The sequence below is a fragment of the Cebus imitator genome, unplaced genomic scaffold, assembly GCF_001604975.1.
Source record: "Cebus imitator isolate Cc_AM_T3 unplaced genomic scaffold, Cebus_imitator-1.0 Scaffold261, whole genome shotgun sequence".
Taxonomy (NCBI): Eukaryota; Metazoa; Chordata; class Mammalia; order Primates; family Cebidae; genus Cebus; species Cebus imitator.
Window position 1 is genome coordinate 2,382,486 of NW_016107576.1, and position 21,214 is coordinate 2,403,699.

The following is a 21,214-nucleotide window of genomic DNA, read 5'->3' on the forward strand; positions in this document are numbered from 1 at the left end:
TATACTAACAAGGAGAACCTCAGGATGCGTCTCTGGACCACATTTTTCTCATTTGCTAACTAATGGAGTACTGGATGATGTCAAAATTACCTCCCATCTCTGAAATTATTATATTACCTAGTAAAATTAACTTTCCTTGATTTTTTTAACCTGAAAATACAAGAAGCTGTAGCAAACCAATCTCTGAATTAATAGCTGAAGCAGGCATTTTAAAAACCTCTAGAACATGAGGTTGAGCCTCTACAACATCTGGTCATGTGGAATAGGTTGAATAGTACTACCATTGGTGTTTCAAGTTGTTCACGTATTTTCTGTGACATTTCAGGTCCTTACCATAGAGATAAGGGTTTGCCCCACTGGTATAGTAAAAGGGTTAGAAGTGTTAAAAGCTGAGTTACTTTTTAATCTAAATTTTCCTTTATATTCCCAAGTATTATTTGATATACTATTCAAGGGGCAAAAATTAAAATGGAATGATTATAAACAACAGTAACAAAAAGCAAAAAGTATCTCCATATTTTAATAGGTAAGAACACATAACTAGGTTATGCTGCTTTAAAATGAACCTCAAAAAACACAAATTGAGATACCTGTCTCCCCTTAAAACCTTTCTTTCCACGGATCCCAGGAATGCCCTAGAATATAGAAAAGAAAAAGAAAATACTTGTTGAATGAATGAATTAGGCACTATAGATCTTTTTCCCCCAATATAAATTAATAATGTATGCAAAGACAGAAACAAACTGAAATAAACTGATGTGATATTCAGAAAAGTCTCAATATATTAATTTAACTGAGGCAGCCTCTTTCCTTCTTCAAAACATAATTCTCCTTTTATTCAGGAATCCATCCCATCTGTACTTCCAAATGGGATCCTGACATTTCCCTGGAGATAGTTATTTGTCCAGAGATAGGCATATTACCAAAGTTGGCAAAACCAGATGAACATGAAGGTCTTATTTTTCATATCTAAGGGACAACACCCTCCTCTCTGTCTTCCTCTATCTGTATGGATTGCCACTACACATTTAACCTGTGCACTGGCAATCTTGCAATAATATGGGAAACGAGCCTTAGGTTAAAGACAACAGTAGAAAAGGTAAAGCAGAGAGATGAATCTAGAGCCCACCTAACATATGGGTTTCTGGTCATGTAAGAAGCAGTAGGGTACAGTACTTAAGCATCCAGGCTTTGGAGCCAGACAACCTTTGTCAAATCCTGGTTCTGCTCTTACTACCTGTATATGAATAGTCTAAGAAAAGTTGCTTTCTCCGTGTGTCCCTCATTTTCTTCATCTTTGCTGAGAAGAATAACAATACTTATCATTTAATAAATGGTTTTACACATAAAGAAGTTAATTCATGTGTATATATATATACACATGTATATTTAAAAGTTTATTTAAAACTTCATGCATATATACCTACATAAAGAAGTTAATTCATGTATATAAGCCATTTATTAAATGTTATATATAAATGTACATACATTTAAAACATTTAATGTTCATATATATAAAACATTAAATAAATCATTTGCTATTGTCATCATCATTATCATTAAAAATATCCTTATGTTTAAGCCAGTTTGAACTGTGGTTTTCTGTTATTTGCAGATTAAAGCATCTTACATGATACAATCACTTTGAGACTTGTAGACTAAGAAGTCTGTAACAACCATGTAGCTTGAGATTAATAGTACATACAGACAAGTTAGAAGACATCATTGGATGAAGTAATCCATTCACTTTCAAGTCAATAGTGTTTAAAAAATATTTATGTAGCAGATCATCAGAGAGTTCATAGGTGAGAAAGAGGACTCATTCATTAAGACTTTGTGCATATTTACATAATATAACCAACCTTTTTTTTTAAAAAAAAGAATAATTTCTAAATTTTCGTAGCTTTCCTAAATCTCATTAAGAAGCCAAATAGTGCAGACAGAATTATATAAGCATTTTTCATATATACACATATATATGTGTACGTGTTTAATATATATACATGTGTATACACATAATATGCATGTATATGTACAATATTGACTCCCTGAAATGACTTTTTATTTCCATTTGTTTTCAGGAGTGCTTAGCATTATTGTATCTGTTTTCTTCTGCTTTTTTGTACTTAACTGCTTTATAACATAACATCCTTTTAGCTATATTATTCATAGTTTTAATAAGAATTTTGACATAGCCAAATAATATTAGGACATGGTACCCATAATGGGCCCAAAATCAAGAACTAGTCTTGTATTCATATGTTGAGACACATCTTGATATTTTCATATAGACTGGTAAAAATTAGTGAGTGTGATTACAGCACTGTGCCTATTGATGGCCGGTGTCAATGCTGGGCTTAAGATCATTAAATCCAAGATGACAACATTCTACAAAGACATACAATTTTGGTTTATTAAACAATTTATGAGAAATAAGTTCATGTCAAAGGATCAGAAGAGGCCTGTATCATGAGCAGCAGAGTAATTAACAATGTAAACTGGAATCATTGAGTCAAGAAGAGTAGATCAGTTCTTTGCCTGGTCAATGAGATACATCACCTGTTAGTCTGCTGTAGTACATGAAGGCTAGGTGGCTTAGTTGTAGAATCATGCTGACGATATTTTTTGCTATTGAACAAAATAACTTGTTATGTTCACCAGGGGAAAATCTTTACCTCATCTCACCAAAGATGGCTAAACATTTTGATTATTATTACAGCACATTTAAACTCTTGGTTATTTTTTCTCTGCAGGGGCATTCACAAGCAATTACAATAAAATATAGTTTAATTTGCTCACTAAAAACTAAATATTTGAATAATTTATTTAGCAAAGGATCTGGTTCACCTTCATTTGCAAAAATCACTTTCCAGAAATTAACATGTTGGCCTGAACTGCATTCTTATAATGATAGGGGTGAGGGCTGAATTCTGAATATGATTCTCTAATTTCAAATTTTATGACAATATACTAACATTGTTCAATTCTACTGTTTTCACTTAAAACTGGCAATGTAAATTAAGATAGCAAAGAGAAATCACTGCATATAGATTGCATATAGCACTGAAAACTTAGATATGATGAAGCTGCAATGCCATAACTCTTACAAATAACTTCATTAATGTTTTTAAGTATAACAAACCATTTTGCAAAGGCTCCACCTTTACTTATAAGTACTCATATTTATGAACAGCTGTCTCATTCTTAAATTAAACAAAAATATATCTTCTGAGGCTAAATTCTTTACCATACATTGCTCTCAAAATCAAGACTTGTCAAGAATGTATACTCAACGAATTACAAAATAAAAATTTCACAATTAGATATTTTAAGATTTTGGCATGTATTTTTAAAATTTGAATTTAAAATATATTTCTATTGTGCTACTTTCTTTCAACAAAATTCAGTAAGATTCTCAAAAGTCAAATTACATTTCTGGTAGGTGATTTTTCTTAAACTTGGCTTGCTAACACCGGTAGGATTACTTCCCTGACATCTGATTTTATGATCACCGTTGTACATTATCATAAGTATATCACTTTAGAAATACTATTTGGAGAGAATGGACTTACCCTTTCACCTTCAGGTCCCAGCTGTCCTGCTTCTCCAGGAGAGCCAATAAAACCCTTAAAACAAGAAAATAATCTGTATATTATTTCAATTCAATATTCTCCCCATAAGTGATTCTAAATAGAAGTACTAAAAATTTTATTTGTAGTAGTATGAAATTATAAGACACAAGTGCAAATAACTTCTCCTCACCTAATTGCTTTTTTATGCAAAATTTACAGATCAATCTTCCCATTAAAAAATATACAAAATATAATTTAAGAACTGGTGATGAATAAAAATAAGCCTAAATAATTTCCTTCACTAAATTTTGTAGTGGGCAGAAAATATATGACTATAATTAGATATAATTTAAGACAGAATGGAGGTAACAAAAGAATATAAGTACAGTGGAGGAAGAGATAACATTTCAATGTGGCAGGAAGCAAAGGCAATCAAAGATGACTTCAAAGGAGACTGTCACTTGAGATAGGTCTAGAGAATAAGTAATATCTTGATAAGCAGAAGCTTCAAAAAGAATGCTCCAAGAGCAATTAGGATAAACAGAGACATAATAGGAAGATTTTGTTAATGGTAATAATTGGGGAGTATTTGTAAATAGTAATTGATCACATTTTATAAATAATATGCTTTGTGTGTAAGATGGTTTTATAGGTAAAATGCTTTCTGTGTAAGACCCATCCTACCTTAATAAAGATTTCAATATGGTCTGAGAAACAATCAATACATATAAATAATAATGCAAGGTACTTAATTCTAACATAATTTAGTTATATCTCACTGGGGAAAATAACCCATTTCATCAATTTTACAGATAAAGTATATGGTAGTTTGGGGACTAAAGCGAGCCTTAAGTTTCAGAATAAAAATTTTAGACTTCATATATTAGGCAAATGGAAGCTACTATTTTAGGGAGTATGGTAGTGCATTGATGTTATGCTTTATTTCTAAAATATTAATCTGTTAGTAGGATATAGCATACGGCCATGACAGGAAACACTGAATGCAGGCAAATCTGTTAGAAGGCTCTGTAAGTGGTCTGCATTTGAAGAATTATGGGGTCCAGATCACTGGTTCAACAAACATTATTTTAGTAGCCATTTTGTGCCAGGCACTGGGTTTATACAGATGCATATGAAAAGCAGTGCCCTCAAGAATTTCATAGTTTATTAGAAAAGACGGTCATACAAATAAATAACTGTAATATTATATGATAATTGTGACATGATTAAGTAATAGGTGATATGACAAATAGACAATCGGAACTTTGGAAGTAGAATGACCAACTTTGCCTAGAGATAAGATTAATGGTGCTTTACTTTACTGAGGAACAACATTTGAGCTAAGTCCTGAAGAAAAGAAAAGGCAAGGACAACAATACGCCATCAGTCATCAATCAGAATGAAATGACAGAACATTTATAAAAAATTGCAAATAGTCTGTGTGATTGGTGGGCAAGAGGTGACTTTGGAAAGGATGGCAGGGGGTCATATAATGAAGAATCTTTTTTGCTATGACAGAAAATCTGCAATTTACACTGAGTCAAAAAAATTAGACACAGTTTTGATATAATCATATTTTCACTTAGATTACAGTCATTCAAACCTGTCTTTATCTGTCTATAAGAATGAAGAGAAAGATGACTCTAAAGTTTACAGTTGGATTGATAGGCAAATGGTAACCACTGATAGAAATATGGAAAACAAACAGAAAAGCTGAGTTTGATATAAAGATGATGAGTTTTGTTAGTTATTTTGAATTTGTGGTTATAATGAGGTATTCAAATGTAATGATCATGGCAGGGAGTTGGGAGATGTGGGGTTCATAGAAAAAGCTCTGAGAGAAGAAAGTCTGAAGGACAGATATGTCTGAATTTGTGGTTATAATGAGGTATTCAAATGTAATGATCATGGCAGGGAGTTGGGAGATGTGGGGTTCATAGAAAAAGCTCTGAGAGAAGTATGTCTGAAGGACAGATATGTCTGAAGTCTTAAAGACAGACTAAACCTCTGAGGAGAAAATAATAGGAATGATCACTGATCAGACAGAGGGTGAAATAGTGGTGTGAGAGAAGAGCAGTTTTATGGATACAGAGAAAAGCCAAAGTATAAAAGAATTTGAAGTAGAGATACAGGAGGTCATTTTTACTAACTTCTAAATAAAACCTACTTATTTTGAAACACAGAATGGGTGATTTTTCAGAGTAAATGCTTCTGTAATAGCAAACACTGAAGATTTCAAGCATTACAAAAGTAAATGTCATTTGTACACCCATTCCAGCATTATTCACAAATATCAAAAGGTGGAAGCAACCCAAATGTTCTTTAACAGATGAATGGATAAACTAAGTGTCATATATATATATATATATATATATATATATATATACACACATACACACACACACACACACATATATGTATATATATATATAATGGAATAATATTTAGCCTTAAAAATGAAGGATTCTGACACCAGCCACAACATGGATGAACCTTAAAGACAATTATGCTAAGTGCAATAAGCCAGTCATGAAAGCACAGATAGTGTATGATTCCACTTACATAATGTACTTAGAGCTGTCAATTTCATAGAGACAGAAAGTAGAAGAGTGGTTGCCAGGGACTGGGAGTGGAGAATGGGGAGTTGTTTATTGGGTACAGAGTTTCGGTTTGGGAAGATGAAAAAAGTTTTCAAGATGGATGGTGACAATGGTGGTACAACAATGTGGATGTACTTAAGGCCACTAACTATGTACTTCGAGAGGGTTTATAAATGGAAAATTTTACATTATATATGTTTTATCTTTTTTTAAAAAAAAAGGAAAGAGAAAAATGTATCAAGAATCACATCTAAGTTGCCTGGAATAAAAACTTCTGGAAGGTTTTAGTTCCTTAGAGTTTAGTTAAATATTGCCATTAAAAAAGTTGCCACCATCCATGTTGAAAACTTTTTTAGGCATTTTTTCTTGTCAAAGATGCCTAAAATTGCCTTATGTTCCACAGATTGTATGAGTAAGCAAAAATTAAAAGAAAAAAATGAGAGAGAATTTGTTCCCTTATACATAACTTTGATAAAGTGAAAACACCTATAACTTTCTCACTTGAAAGCCAAGCAGCTGGAAAACGGGAAATATTTCTTTTAAAGTGAAGCATACAAAAGTAAGCATTTAGGATTATGATGACAAGCTATGTACATTTTGAGAATTATCTGTTGATGACTTCAAGTGTAAAGTCAGCTAACTTTTTTTTTTTTTTTTAAAGACATGTATTCAGCGTCACGATCAGACTATTACATTTAGCAATCAACAGCATGGGTGCAAAAAAAAAAGAAAAAAAGAAAAAAAATCTACATTAAAACCCTTTGTTGGAATGCTTTACACTTTCCACAGAACAGAAACTAAAATAACCTGTTATACAATTAGTCACAAATACAGTCCTCGAGTTTTTTGCCTATACACATGAGTATTTGTCTAAATCATGTCTTCTTTGTAGCAGCTAGGCCCTGCCACCACTGTGCTTAGCTGAGTTCACAAATCTGTTGTAACCTGTAACTTCCCTGTCACTTCTCTGGCTCTCCTTTCCTGCTAAGCTTTGTTTCCTAATTAAAATCTTCTGCCACTGACATAGCTACTGCTGCTACTGGAACTGCCATAGCCACCTTGGTTTTGTGGTTTGGCAAAGTATTGGCTGCCACCACCATAGGGGCCAGAGCTTCTGCCTCCAAAGTTTCCTCCCTTCATGGGTCCAAAATCTGAAGACTGATTGTTGTAACTGCCAAAATCATTGTAGCTTCCATCACCTCCAAAATTGCCTCCATCATTACTAAATCCATTATAGCCATCCCCACTGCCACCATATCCACCACCACCACGGCTGCCACCAAAGCCACCACGACCACCGAAGTTTCCTCCGTGACCAAAGTTGCCATTCCCACCGAAACCACCTCCACGACCACCACCAAAGTTTCCAGAACCACTTCGACCTCTTTGGCTGGATGAAGCACTAGCCGTCTCTTGCTTTGACAGGGCTTTCCTAACTTCACAGTTGTGGCCATTCACAATATGGTATTTCTGAATGACAATCTTATCCATGGAGTCATGGTCATCAAAAGTTACAAAGGCAAAGCCCCTTTTCTTGCCACTGCCTCTGTCAGTCATGATTTCAATCACTTCAATTTTTCCATACTGTTCAAAATAATCTCTTAGGTGATGTTCTTCAGTGTCTTCTTTAATGCCACCAATGAATATTTTTTTCACAGTTAAGTGGGCACCTGGTCTTTGAAAATCTTCTCTTGAGACAGCTCTCTTTGGTTCCACAACTCTTCCATCCACTTTGTGTGGCTTTGTGTTCATGGCTGCATCCACTTCCTCCACAGTTGCATACGTGACGAACCCAAAGCCCCTGGGGCGCTTGGTGTTTGGATCTCTCATTACCACAGTCTATGAGCGTTCCCCATTGCTCAAAATGGCTCCTCAGGCTCTCATCGGTTGTTTCAAAGCTCAATCCTCCAATGAAGAGCTTCCTCAGCTGTTCTGGCTCTTTAGGAGACTCTGACTTAGACATGATCGCAGGGAAAAGAGAGACTTTAACGATGCTTCTTTGGCGGCGTCCACGGGCCTAACTTTTGTTTTAATACATCCAACAGGAGTTTTTGTTATAAATAAAAAGACACCCTAACTGGTGTATACTTATCAGTGAACTAAATAATCAATTAATAACTCAAGAATTGAAGTCAGAACTCTGACATAGCCTGTACAGTGTAAGGAGAACATTTTAAAATTATACCATTCTATTGAAAACATCTAAGTAATTGTTTAGATGTATTATAGAGGTTTCTTCATCATCATTACACTGATTCTAACAGAAGTAAGATGTCAGCAGTACCCAACAAAGAAACCATACAGAGTTGAGGTCATTCTCAAAATACCACCATTAAACTAGAGTTTACCGTGTAATGAAACAAAAAAAAATTAAAAATAATAAATTTTTGCTTTTTGGTTTGAAGGTTGTAGATCCAGCTAGAAGCAATTTTGTATCACCAGCAGGAGCACTAGAGGGCCGGGAGAGGTTCTATACACTTTTACTTTTGGGGGCAGGTAGCACACTATTACATAAAGAAATACCAAAGATGGGTTTAAAAATTATGATTTGTTTTAAATGTTTACATTTGCCAAAATATTTCTGCTAATACCAAACAATACAATCAAATAATTGCCAATGAAAAGCTAATTTATCATGATTCATGAAAATATTCATGTACAATGCATAACATTTAGTATTTATGAATAACAGGACACAAATTAAGTGAAAAACATCTTATCCTGTAAGTCTGTTTCTATGATTTTCATCTTTTTAACTAGATTTGAAGTTAATGTCAAAAATCTACATTTGATAAAGCTGCATCCTACAACTTCCAACAACTTTATCTTTGATAAAACTGACAAAAATAAATAATCGGGAAAGAATACCCAATTCAATAAATGGTGCTGGGAAAACTGGCTAACCATATGCAGAAGAATGAAATTGGACCCCTACCTCTGATTGAGTTAACACATAAAAATTAACTCAAGATGGATTAAAGACTTAATATGTAAGACCTTAAACTACAAAAATCCTAGAAGAAAACCTAGGACATCCCCTTACAGACATTGGCCTAGGGAAAGAATTTATGACTAAATCCTTAAAAGCAACAAATGCAACAAAAACAAAATTTGGCAATTGTGACCTAATTAAACTAAAGGTCTTTTGCAGAGCAAAAGAAACCATCAACAGAGTAAATAGACAACTTACAGAATAGGAGAAAATATCTTCAAACCATGCATCTGACAAAGGACTAATATCCAGAATCTATAAGGAACTTAAACAAATCAACAAGAAAAAAACAAATAACTTCATTAAAAGGTGAGCAAAGGACATGAACAGACACTTCTCAAAAGAAGATATACAAGTGGCCTACAAACATGAAAAAATGTTCAACATAACTAATCAGAGAGATGCAAATCAAAACCACAAAGAGATACCATCTTACACCAGTGAGAATGACTGTTATTAAAAATTCAGAAAATAACATATACTGATGAGGTTTCAGAAAAAAATGGAATGCTTATACACTGTTGGTGGTAATGCAAATTAGTCCAGCCACTGAGGAAACAAGTTTGGAAATTTCTCAACTAAAAATAGAATTACTGCTTGACCCAGCAAACTCATTACTGAGTATATACCCAAAGAAAAATAAATTCTACCAAAAAAAATCTGCACTCATATGTTTATGGCAGTGCTATTCACCATAAAAAAGATGTAGAATCAACCCAAGTGCCCATCAATAGTTGACTGCATGAAGAAAATGTGTTAAATATAGACCATGAAATACTACAGTGCCATAAAAATGAACAAAACTATGTCCTTTGCAGCAACATTGATGCAGCTGGAGGCCATTATCCTAAGCAAATTAACACAAAAACAGAAAACAAAATACTGCATGTTCTCACTTATAAATGGGAGCTAAACGTTGGCTATACATGGACACAAAGATGGGAACAACAAACACTGTAGATTATGTAAGGAAGGAGGGCCGGAAGAAGGCAACAGTTGAAAAACTACCTATTGGGTACTATGTTCACTACTTTGGCAACAGAATCACTAGAAGCCCAAACCTCGAAATTACACAATATACCCATGTAACAAACCTGAACATACCCCTGAATCTAAAATAATTTTTAATCTACATTTGAGAGCCTTTATGAATGTGAAACCCTCTACTTATTCCAATCATACTCACAAGTGTGAAACCTAACTAAAGTGTGAAAACCTAACTGAAAGTACAGCTTAAGAGGGTTACAGCCTAGACAACAATTTTCAATACAAATGGGAAAAAGAAAAAACAAAAGGATGTATAATACAATGCGAAAATGGTACACAGAAGAACATAGTTATATGAATCACTGAAGCAAGATGACAAAATGCAATAAGAGTAATTTGAACAGTGCCAAATATATTTTGCATATATTTCTTGGAGTTATTGATTCATGAACAGAAGAAACTCTCAAATTCAAGTAACAATTACAGAATCCATAGTAAATACATGCCATATACTATACACTATACCTTAAACATGCTAATCTTGTTGAATTTTTCACACTACCTGAAAAGTAAGTTTCATCATAACCATTTAATAAATAATGAGATAAGAAAAACAAAGCCCAGGGAGACGGAAATAACATCAGAAGTCACAAAGCTAGTAAAAGAAGTATTAAAGAAAAAAAAAAGCCTATGTAACTCCACAGCCCATCTTCTTGGCCACTAATCTTTTCTTGCTTCCTAATTCCAAGTCAACATGTGTTTTATGTGCAATTTCTAATAAAAAATATATAACATTTCCTCATTATGTGGTTACTTAATGCAAGAACAAAGAGAGCACGAGCTAGTGGAAAGAGGTCAGAGCTAAAGGTGAAAAGACATTGGTTCTAGTTCTAGCCAGCTATAACTTTGCTAAATCAATTAAGTTCCTTAGCTTACTATTCCTCTCATCAGTAAAATGGGGATGATAGACCTGTTCTCCTACATCACAGGGTTGATGGCAAAATAAAATAATAAAATACCTATGAAAGTATTTGGAAATGTTTAATAATTTTTTTAAAATGTAAGACATCATTATTGCACATATTGTTTAAATACCTTATGCTTTACTTCTTTAAAAAAGGCATTTTAGATAACATAAGGCACAAATGTAGACTCTGAAAATATTTCGCTATTAAAAATAAAGAATTTTTAAAACATATTTTTTAAAATTTTATACACTATATATATGATATGGTTTGAATGTTTTTCCCCTCCAAATCTCATGTTAAAATGTGATTTCTAATGTTAGAGGAAGTGACTGGATCGTGGGGGTGGATCCCTCATGGATGGTTTAGCATCATCCCCTTAGTGATAAGTGAGTTCTCAACTCACGTGAGATCTGGTTGTGTGAAAGAGTCTGGGACCTTCTGTTTTTTTCTCACTTGCACTCACTCTTGCCATGTGACATTGCCTGCTCTCCCTTCACCTTCCACTGTGACTATAAGTTTCCTGAGGCCCTCATAAGATGTAAATGCTGGAGCCATACCTGCATGGCCTGCAGAACTATGAGCCAACTAAACTTCTTTTCTTCATAAATTATCCAGTCTCATGTATTTATAGTGATGCAAAAAGTGACCAATACAATGTAATATAGCTATTTGTATTTTGCTTCCTTATTGATTAAACATGGCTAACATTTCCTTTAATGGTTTGGAAGTAAAATGGGATGCTCTGGATACGATAAGGTTATTTCCTTCTTTGCAGATATTTCTTTACTCCTGATAGTTTGTGTAATAAAATCTCAGCCTTGAACTACTATGAATTTCTTCACCTCTTCATATTTTTTTATATCATGACTTCCTTAGGTCTGTATCCATTCATATATAAATAATACTACAAATGTTTATAGAGCACATTCTAACATGTCAGACATTATGCTATGGAAATAAATATAAAATAATGATGCAAAATCTACCACAATGAAACTGCTTTCTGTCATCATAGAAGTGAAAGTAACTACTGTAGTAAGCAAGTGTATTCAGGCTAAATTTGAATTAAATTCAAAGCTACTAAGAGAGTGTAAAAATGATAAGCATTTTATATATTTCATTCTACTTTTAGGCAAGCATGCTTAACAAAATGATGGAAATGCCTACTTACTCGTACGCCTTTAGGACCTGGATTACCTTCTGGTCCAGCTAAACCCTGGTGTAAACAAAAGACACTGTCATCACACTACAGTACTTTTTAAAGAGTTGTTAATAAATAGATTAATAAAAAGGGCATATGACAAGGTATGATTTTCAAAACTATAGAATTCAGATTACGAATGTTAAGAAATTTTAGAATTTCTGAACCAAAAGAGGAATCGGAAATAATCTATACACAAATATATTTTAGATATAGAAATAAAGTACATTAACACATTGCCAGATTTAAAAAGTTTTTTCATTACATCATTTCTCATTGGAAGACTTTGTGTTGTTTTAAAACATTTCTAATTAACTTATTCTAAATTCCCATAAATTTTTAAAAAGATAAATATATTTTAAACTTTAGATCAATGTTAATATGTTTACATATTCATGTTTTATATTTTTCATATAACATATTATCATTTGATAGTAAGAGTCTAATATAGAATACCTCCAAGTGTTTTTAAAGTCCTAAAAAATTGAATTTTGTTAACATTATTTTTTTGCTTATTTACTTCCCTCATTCCTAAGAACAACAAAGACAAAAATGTAACTTTATACATTTATTTATTTATTTATTTGAGATAGAGTCTCACTCTGTTGCCAGGCTGGAGTGCAGTGGCACGATCTTAGTTCACTGCAACCTCCACCTCCCAGTTCAAGTGATTCTCCTATCTCAACCTCCCAAGTAGTTGGGACTACAGGCATGTGCCACCATGCCCAGCTAATTTTTGTAGTTTTAGTACAAATGAGGTTTCACCATGTTGGCCAGGAAGGTCTCAGTTTCCTGACCTTATGATCTGCCTGCCTCAGCCTCACAAAGTGCTGGGACTACAGGCATGAGCTACCACACCTGGCCTAATTAATTAACTTTAGAAGTATTCAATTCATGAAAACTTAGGAAATAAACCTTGTTCTATTATTAATCTATATGAAGTAGAGAAAGTTAGAAGTTATAAGGGAATACATATAAAATGATTAGAATGAATTTTTAAAACAGTATGCAAATAACTGAATTCACTTCAGATAAAAGTGTTTGGTAGTGGTATACTGTTTCTCAAGTTTTTATAATTGTGTTATTTAAAAATGATGTTTGTTAAAGGGAGTCTTAACTCTTACAATTACTTTATTTTGTTCAGTGATAGTATTGTAAAATCACAATCAGGGCTGTTTTAAGAACTTATTAACACTTGGGCATTTTAATTTTGAAGGTTCCATTGTATATCACATCAAATATTTAAAAGGCCCATTCTGATTTTAAATAAAACTTTCTGCAGAAAAATTTTAATGGATTTCTACAACTTTGATTTTGAAATTATTTCTCTACAAGTTATTATTTAATAAAAACAACTATTTGAACATTAATTCTCAAAATCAGAAATACAATGTATTAAGAAACAGAAACATAAAGAGAGAAGTCTAAATATAGTTACTGCACCTGCCTGCCAGGGTAACCGGGTGAACCAATATTACCAGCCAATCCTGGAATTCCCTGAAATAATAAATAAAATAAACAGTACAACAAAGCCAAAGGAGGCCCAAGGAAACATATTTGATGTATTTATAGTACACAAGCTTGGAAATAATTTTTCCCCATAAAAATATCGAGTCCTATACATGGTTTATATAACTTAAAGTACCTATATGAAAGGGACAAAAATTGCTAAATAGAAATAAGTAAAGCTATTAGATTAGGGCCCTAAATGACATATTATTGATCATTAATAATGACAATCTAGGAAGGAAAAATCCATAGCTAAAAGAGACATTTATTCTAGAGGAAGAGCTGGTAAATTTCTTAATTACCAGTAACTTTTTTACCAGTAGATTGAACTTTTTCTTGTCTCAATCATCCTGCAATACTCCTTAACTATCTGAGCATGAGCCCCAGAAGACTGAGGGGCAGTAAACCACAAAACCAACCTCTACTTCTTTCCTAAACTTAACCTTACAGTAAGTCTAATTAAGTAAATGGATACTAAGTGGCAAATATCTTTGCCACTTAGGGTCTGACATGACATGGGTCTGATCTAGTAAATTTGAATGGTGCTGTGGATTGAATGTTTGTGTGCCTCAAAATTCATGTTAAAATCCTAACCCTGCTGATAATGCCTAACAGTATTAAGAGGTGGCTCTTTGTAAGGTAATTAGGGTGGAGCCCTCATGAATGGGATAAATGACCTTATAAAAAAAGAGACCAGAGAGCTAGTTAGCCCTCTTTCTACCATGTGAGGATACAATATGAAGTCAGCAGTCTGTAATCCAAAAGATAGCCCTCACCAGAACATAACCATAGTAGCATGCTGATCTCAGACTTGTGAGAAATTTCTATTATTTATAAGCCACCTAGTCTATGGACTTTTGCTATTAACAGCCTAAACTGACTTAGGGACAGAAAGTAAACTCATTTGGAATTTGCAACTTTGTATTCTTGATTTAAAACAAGGTTGGCTCAGGGAGGGCTGACAGATGGAGACCCAAAGTCCTAAGAAAGGAAAACTGCCCTTGAACTAGGTAAAAAAGTGAGACAAAATATTATGACTTCTTTTTCTTTTTTTAAATACTCTTTCACTGATACACCATTCATTCATTCATTTACTTATCAGTTTATTCAGTTTAAGTCTATTAAATAATTCTTGAACCAAGAAAATGTCATAAAAAGTTACATTGAGCTGATGACAACAATGCTGTCTAGATTTTTTATTTATTATGCAAAATTCTTTTCCTGTTTGTTTATAAATGACATAATGAAAGATAATTGCACTTGGTCCTTCTGCTCTGAAGTAGATGGAAGAGTGTTACCTCCACTTTAAGTAAAGATAGGCTAAAAATTCTAAAATTGTGGAAAATTTAGAGAAAGAACAGCCCAAGGAAATGAAAAATAGAGGATAATAGTTGACTTTCTTCTCTCTACTTCAGAATCCATCTCTTCCTTTTGTTGTCTCTCATTTCCCCTTCCCTTCCCTTGACCTAAAATTAACATTTACTGGGCACTCTTTATTTGCTAAGCACTTTATATCTGCTTTTCGTCTATGAGATACTCTTTCCTTCATTCTACATTTAAAGAAACTAAGATACACAGAAGTTATGACAATGGACAACTGAAGAGAATGTGAATAAACAGTAGCCTTCTGAGGGTTACAGAAGAAATTCTTGTCTACATGTAGAGAGATTATATGCTATGAATTTCAGAAACCATTTTTATGTACTCAATATTCCCCCAATTGATATCAGGTATTATATACTTACTTAATATTTTATTTCTATAATATTTATTGAGCATTTATCATGTGCCAGGCACTATTTCAAGTATTTTTATATGTATTATCTTATTCAATCTGTTCAAAAATTCTATAAGATAGATATTATTATTCCTCTATAAAAGATGAGAAAAAATGAGACATAAGGTGTTTATGTCACCAGTGGAAGGTTACTTAGCTAATAAGTAGGAAGTTAGGACTTAAATCAGGAAGTCAATTCCAGAGAGCACCATTCAAAGGCGTGTTTCTCTACTGTGGGTTTGAAGTGCAAAAAATGTCCAATAGCACCCTAAGGAAAGTCTTCTAAGATTTGCTCTAGTATATTTACAATTGCCTTCCTTTATGCCCCATCCAATTCCAAAACACACAAGGCCTGCATTCTAGACATTTACAAAACCTTTATTTAGGTATGCCAACAGAAAGGAGTAAAACAAATGTAAAAGGCTGTTTTTATTCTGTAGGTCACTATCTGGCTGGCTAAGGAAAACCACCATTCCTTTTCCATTTCTTTCCTAGTCAAATTAAATTAGCTGACATCAGTAAAAAGGCAATCTGTTATAGAACATAAGTGAAATCCTATTTCAAATGAATTGTCACAGCAGGTGTTAAAGCAACACGTAGAGATCTAGCTAACACATTTTAGCTATGCAGAGAAAGGCACAAAAGAATTCCACTCAGTGTCTAAGTTCTGCTATACTAGAACACCAGTAAACAAAATAAGTAAAACTTCAGTATAATCTTTATACCGCATAAACATATTCTGAGCCAACCGCACCCTAAAATCACTGAGACAACCACAGAAACTCAAAAGAAACTCAAAACAAACAGCATGACTTAAGTCACCCTGTACTTAAAGACAGACTATTTTTTTTTTAAAGTTGGCTCACTCAAATCTGCAGATTGGATGGAGTAACAGAGATACAGCTATTTCAGCAGCCCCTTGAGAAATTAGGAACAGAAAATTAGGAAGCCTGCCCTAATCTCACTTAAAACACACGTTCGGAGTCAGATTTCTTCAGAATCCCGGCACTGCTCCAGCACTGCTACTATGGTTTCTCTGTTTTTTCATTAGTCAAATAGAGTAACAGTACTCATTTTGTGGATAAAATAGAACAATGTGTAAGAATATATTTAAAAGTGGAAGTAACTATAAAAACTCAGTATTGCTGGGCCTCAAATCAATTAACATATGTAAAACTGAATAATTATACTACTAGGAGTTATAGTTAATAGTAATATAGTTAGGCAAATAACAAAGGCTCTAAGTAAATGACAGTTCTTATTACTAGAGCTCACATAAATGATATAATTGCTTTTCCAAATGTTTGCTGACAAATTTATAGATATTTACAAATTTTCAAGACATGAATGTCTTCCAGCTAGTCAGTTATGCCTTCCTAAGGTCCACGGTATTTTCACAATTAAAATGCAAAATTATTTTAGTTGTTTCTCAAAGTTAACACACATTTTGTCTCTTTTTTTTCCTGGAAACAAATAGAACAGAAAGCAAGAACTGACTACAATATACATTTTCCAACCTTTAAAACTGGTTTTAGACTGTTCTAAAAAGTATATTACCCTCAGAGATAACATATACACCACCAGGACTAGTTTATGGAGCAGTTTTGTGAGTGAACTGGTCAGTAATGACACATGGCCAATTTTTCACTTGTGAAGTATCAGGTTTCCTCCACTGGAATCCATGTTTTTGCCAAAGCAGTATCCTACAAATTTTTTTCTCCCCAAGGACTAATCTCACTTACCCTTCTCATCTTTTTCTTCCATAAATGCTCAAATGCTTTTCAGTACATGTTTGATTTGCAGGAAACCAATATTACATGTGTTACAGATACATGTATCACTTTGCTTGCCACGTCTTGTAATTAGTAATCTTGAAAAGTTGTTTCAGGGACTGAACAGTGTACTGTCTAACTTCACATGAATGAAAGGGAAAATTGGCTTTGTTTCTTCATTTATAGCTTTCCTTCAGGTACCATCTATCACATTTCTTCCTGGATCTCCCTTTAAGGCTTACTGAGTCTCTGTGCTGATTCTTTAATAACGGTATCCATCACCTTAATCAGTTTCTAATAGCTTACCCTTTTCATTTTTATATTTATACTATATTGTCAATACTGTATACTACACACTATAAGAGATATGATTTTTTTTCTATGACATAATAATATATTATTTTCTGGTAATATAATTCAAAAACTAAATAGTTCCAAAACTATTTTGACTTTTAAATATTGTATTTGTATTATGGACAACAATATATGTACCATTCTAATTTGGACTGTTACTGAAATTTATTTGCATTTCAGGAAAAGGTCAGGGAACAAACAGCTATGGATTAGGCATTAGTGAACTGGTAAGCTCCAGAAATTGTACAAAAAAAGTCTGTGTGTGTGTGTGTGCATGCGCGCATGCATACACATATGCATCAACCTATATATTTTCTGGGAAAGGATTCATAGTATGGATTCACAGTATTCATGAGATTCTCAAAGGGGTCTGCAGAAGTTTAAGAGCTAGTGGTCTGAAACATATGAGGCAAAGTAAAAGGGAATTAACAGTGAAATATTATCCATTATAGTTTTTTAAATAAAAAGATCTACAGCTTATCAATTAAAAGGCTGTCCTGCACTAAACAGAGTAAAAATCAATGAGAAGAAAAATTGAAAAAGTGGGGGAAAACAATCTCTCAATGGAGTTCTCTAACATGTGTCTTTTTCACACATGATACAAGTCTTATAAAGGAAGTACCTACTTGTTCACCTCGAAGTCCTGGGAGTCCAGGATGTCCTTTGAGACCCTGCAAAATAATAAGTGAAGACATGCTATGAAAAATAAACTTACATAAGCCAAATAATGAAACATAGGTTGTAAGCTGCCTTATATCCCAACTTTTGGTTTCCTCATCAATACAAATTTAATTGTTACTAATTTATTTCTTATTAAATCTAATTTTTTATTTAATAAGAATTTTTTATTAAATAACAAACTAATTCTTATTAATAATGTTGCATGTTATTTGAATGACTTGTTACTATCAACTAAAATGATAGCATAGTACTGAACAGAGACTGAAGCACAATATCTTTTATAAAAAGTTCATATCTAGCAATGGATATGTTGTCTGTTGAAGCTTTTAAAAAGTTAGTTTTAGTTGAATAATGCGAAGACAAATTGCCCTCAGACGTAATCTGTTTGTAATTACTGAAACACTGGATCATATCCAGGTAGTTCCTCTAACCCAAATCATTGTCATAATAACCCATGAATGAGGCTGCTCACAGGTTCATCAAAAGGGATTCTATAAAGTCATCTAGGGAATTTTTAACAAAAAATATTTTCCAAATAATAAAGCCAAAGAAAATCTTAATCTCTAGCATTAACACCCAAAGCTATAAAACAAGCAATATCCTTCTTCCTTAAGAAAGATGTAGGAGCAAAATGAAGGACACTAAAAGAAAGGACAGGAGAATGAAATAAAGATTTGGATAGTTTAATAAAAATTTGTATAGTCCTAAATAAAAATTGGTGATTTTATCTACTGTTTATCAAAGGATTTTGATGCACATAAAAGAACAAAAGAAGTTCCTTTTCTCTTAAGGATTTAAAATATAACTCAAAAACCTGAAATAAATCATAGTTTACAAATTGGAAGTTTACAAAACTTCCAATTAATATATTGCAAACTAAAGACAAATTTCCTCAGTTTCAGAATATAGCCTAATGGAGTGAAAGAATTATTCAGTATTAATCACTGAGGGTTTATCAGAAGAGATGAGTATGGTTTAATGGATTAAAGAAGGAAATGATGCTTTGGTTTTAAAATGTCATTTAGAAGAGGTACCTATTTGAAAAATAAAAAAATGCTTTCAACAGATTTTGTGATGTTAAACTTAAAACAATTTAACTTATGTTAATATTAAAAAAAAACTTTTTACATTTTTAAAGAGAGATGATGAGCTTAATTACATAATACATATTGTACTCAGTTGTTCAAATGTTTACACAAAATTCCACAATAAAAATATACACAAAACTAAATTTTTTCACTTTTTACAACAGGAGATAAGAAACATCCTCAGCACTAAGACAGTGGTGGTGGCTCCCTGGGATGAGGCAGCACATCTATGAGAGTGTGAGCTGAAAGGTTCCTGGAGGATGACAAATAAAGAGCCAGGGTAGGAGGCTCATAGGTTACAGAGACTCTCTGCCATGAGCCTATTTCCTTTTCCTTTTTTTTTTTTAAGTGTGTGTTTATTTATTTATTTATTTTAAATTCTGTGAACCCTTCAATCTAACCACATGCTTGATTTTCTTTGGCCACCACCTGTTTTTCTGAGCAGAGTTAGTTTCCTCCCTAGCTTATAATGAAACAAAATGCAGCAGTGGCACAATTTCTTCTTTAGCTTATTTTTTCCAAATCACTCCATAAGAGTGAACTATGTGTATATATGTTAATCATGGTATCTTCTGTATGCACACTTCTCTCTAAAGGGATTCTTCTTCATTCAGAGACTCTGACAAAGTGGCAGCACCATGCAGTCATGATTTGTTTTTAAGGAATTCACTCTTTCCCCACCTCAGTCCCAGGACTTGACACTTAATCTAAGGGAGGACAATATAGGCCAGTAGCCTATAAAAGGACTTGGAATAAAGGGTTTTATTTAAATAAAAACAAGCTGGGCCAGGCAAATGATGTTCCTGTACTCAGGACACTGAGGTGGGAGGGTTGCTTGAGCCAAGTCCAGTATTGGCAACATAGCAAACTCTTTGAAAGACAAAAAAAAAGGACAGCTGGGCCAATAAAAATCTCTTTTTTTAAAAAATGAAGTTGATTAAAACAACAACAATAGAAAAATGTAAGTACTTAAAAGTAGGGGTAGGAGGGAGCTGGAAAGATTCACAAAGAAAGTCTAAGAAGAAGAGCAGGGTTGCTGAGATGCTACAAGAAAGCTAAAGTATACATAAAAATTAGAAGTAGAAATTATGTTAAGACAGTTGTCAGAGGACAAGATATCACAAAAAATCAAATGCAGAGAAAGTAGAAAAGTACTGAGAGAAAAGTACAATAAAATATTCACAAACTAATGCTGCTAAGATAGAGCTGCTTTGAATCAGTGTGTACGGCAGACCAAGTCACGTATGGTGTCCCCAGTGCCCGGTATGTCTAAAACAGTACCTAGTTTTAGATTCCATGGGATCCCTGTTTCCTTATTGCTGCAGAAAGGATTGAAATAATTCATTCTGTTCCTTGAGATATCCTAAGTTCCCTTTCTAGGCAATCCAGAGAGCCTAAGTAAAGCATTTTTTGTTTGTTTTACTGATAATAACAATGAACAGATCAAGCCATCTTGATCTGTTCTACATTCAGTTTTACCACAAACTAGCCATACTGTTAACCTCAATGTCTCAATTTATAAAACGACAGCATTCAATTAAATTATTGCTAATTATTATTATTATTATTTTGAGTCGGAGTTTTGCTCTTTTTGCCCAGGCTGGAGTGCAATGGCGTGATCTTGGCTCACTGCAACCTCCACCTCCTGGGTTCAAGCGATTCTCCTGCAACATCCTACCAAGAAGCTGGGATTACAGGCATGTGCCACCATGT

General features: G+C 33.4%; 1 protein-coding gene and 1 pseudogene across 5 annotated transcripts in view; both read right to left on the reverse strand.

The window, feature by feature from the left end:
- The window catches only part of COL24A1 (collagen type XXIV alpha 1 chain), a 376,867-nt gene that overhangs the window by 267,237 nt on the left and 88,416 nt on the right, over positions 1-21,214 (reverse strand). For all 5 annotated transcript variants that reach the window (XR_005195651.1, XM_017499851.2, XM_037728289.1 and 2 more), the window contains exons 8-12: positions 18,359-18,403; positions 13,764-13,817; positions 12,291-12,335; positions 3,573-3,626; positions 591-635 (exon numbers count right to left, since the gene is read on the reverse strand). Coding sequence is in view for 4 of the 5 variants with exons in the window: in XM_017499851.2 (XP_017355340.1) it covers positions 591-635; positions 3,573-3,626; positions 12,291-12,335; positions 13,764-13,817; positions 18,359-18,403 (243 nt within the window). In the remaining variant the exon portion in view is untranslated. The remainder of the gene's footprint in view (positions 1-590; positions 636-3,572; positions 3,627-12,290; positions 12,336-13,763; positions 13,818-18,358; positions 18,404-21,214) is intronic.
- On the reverse strand, positions 6,830-12,357 carry LOC108283492 (annotated as a pseudogene).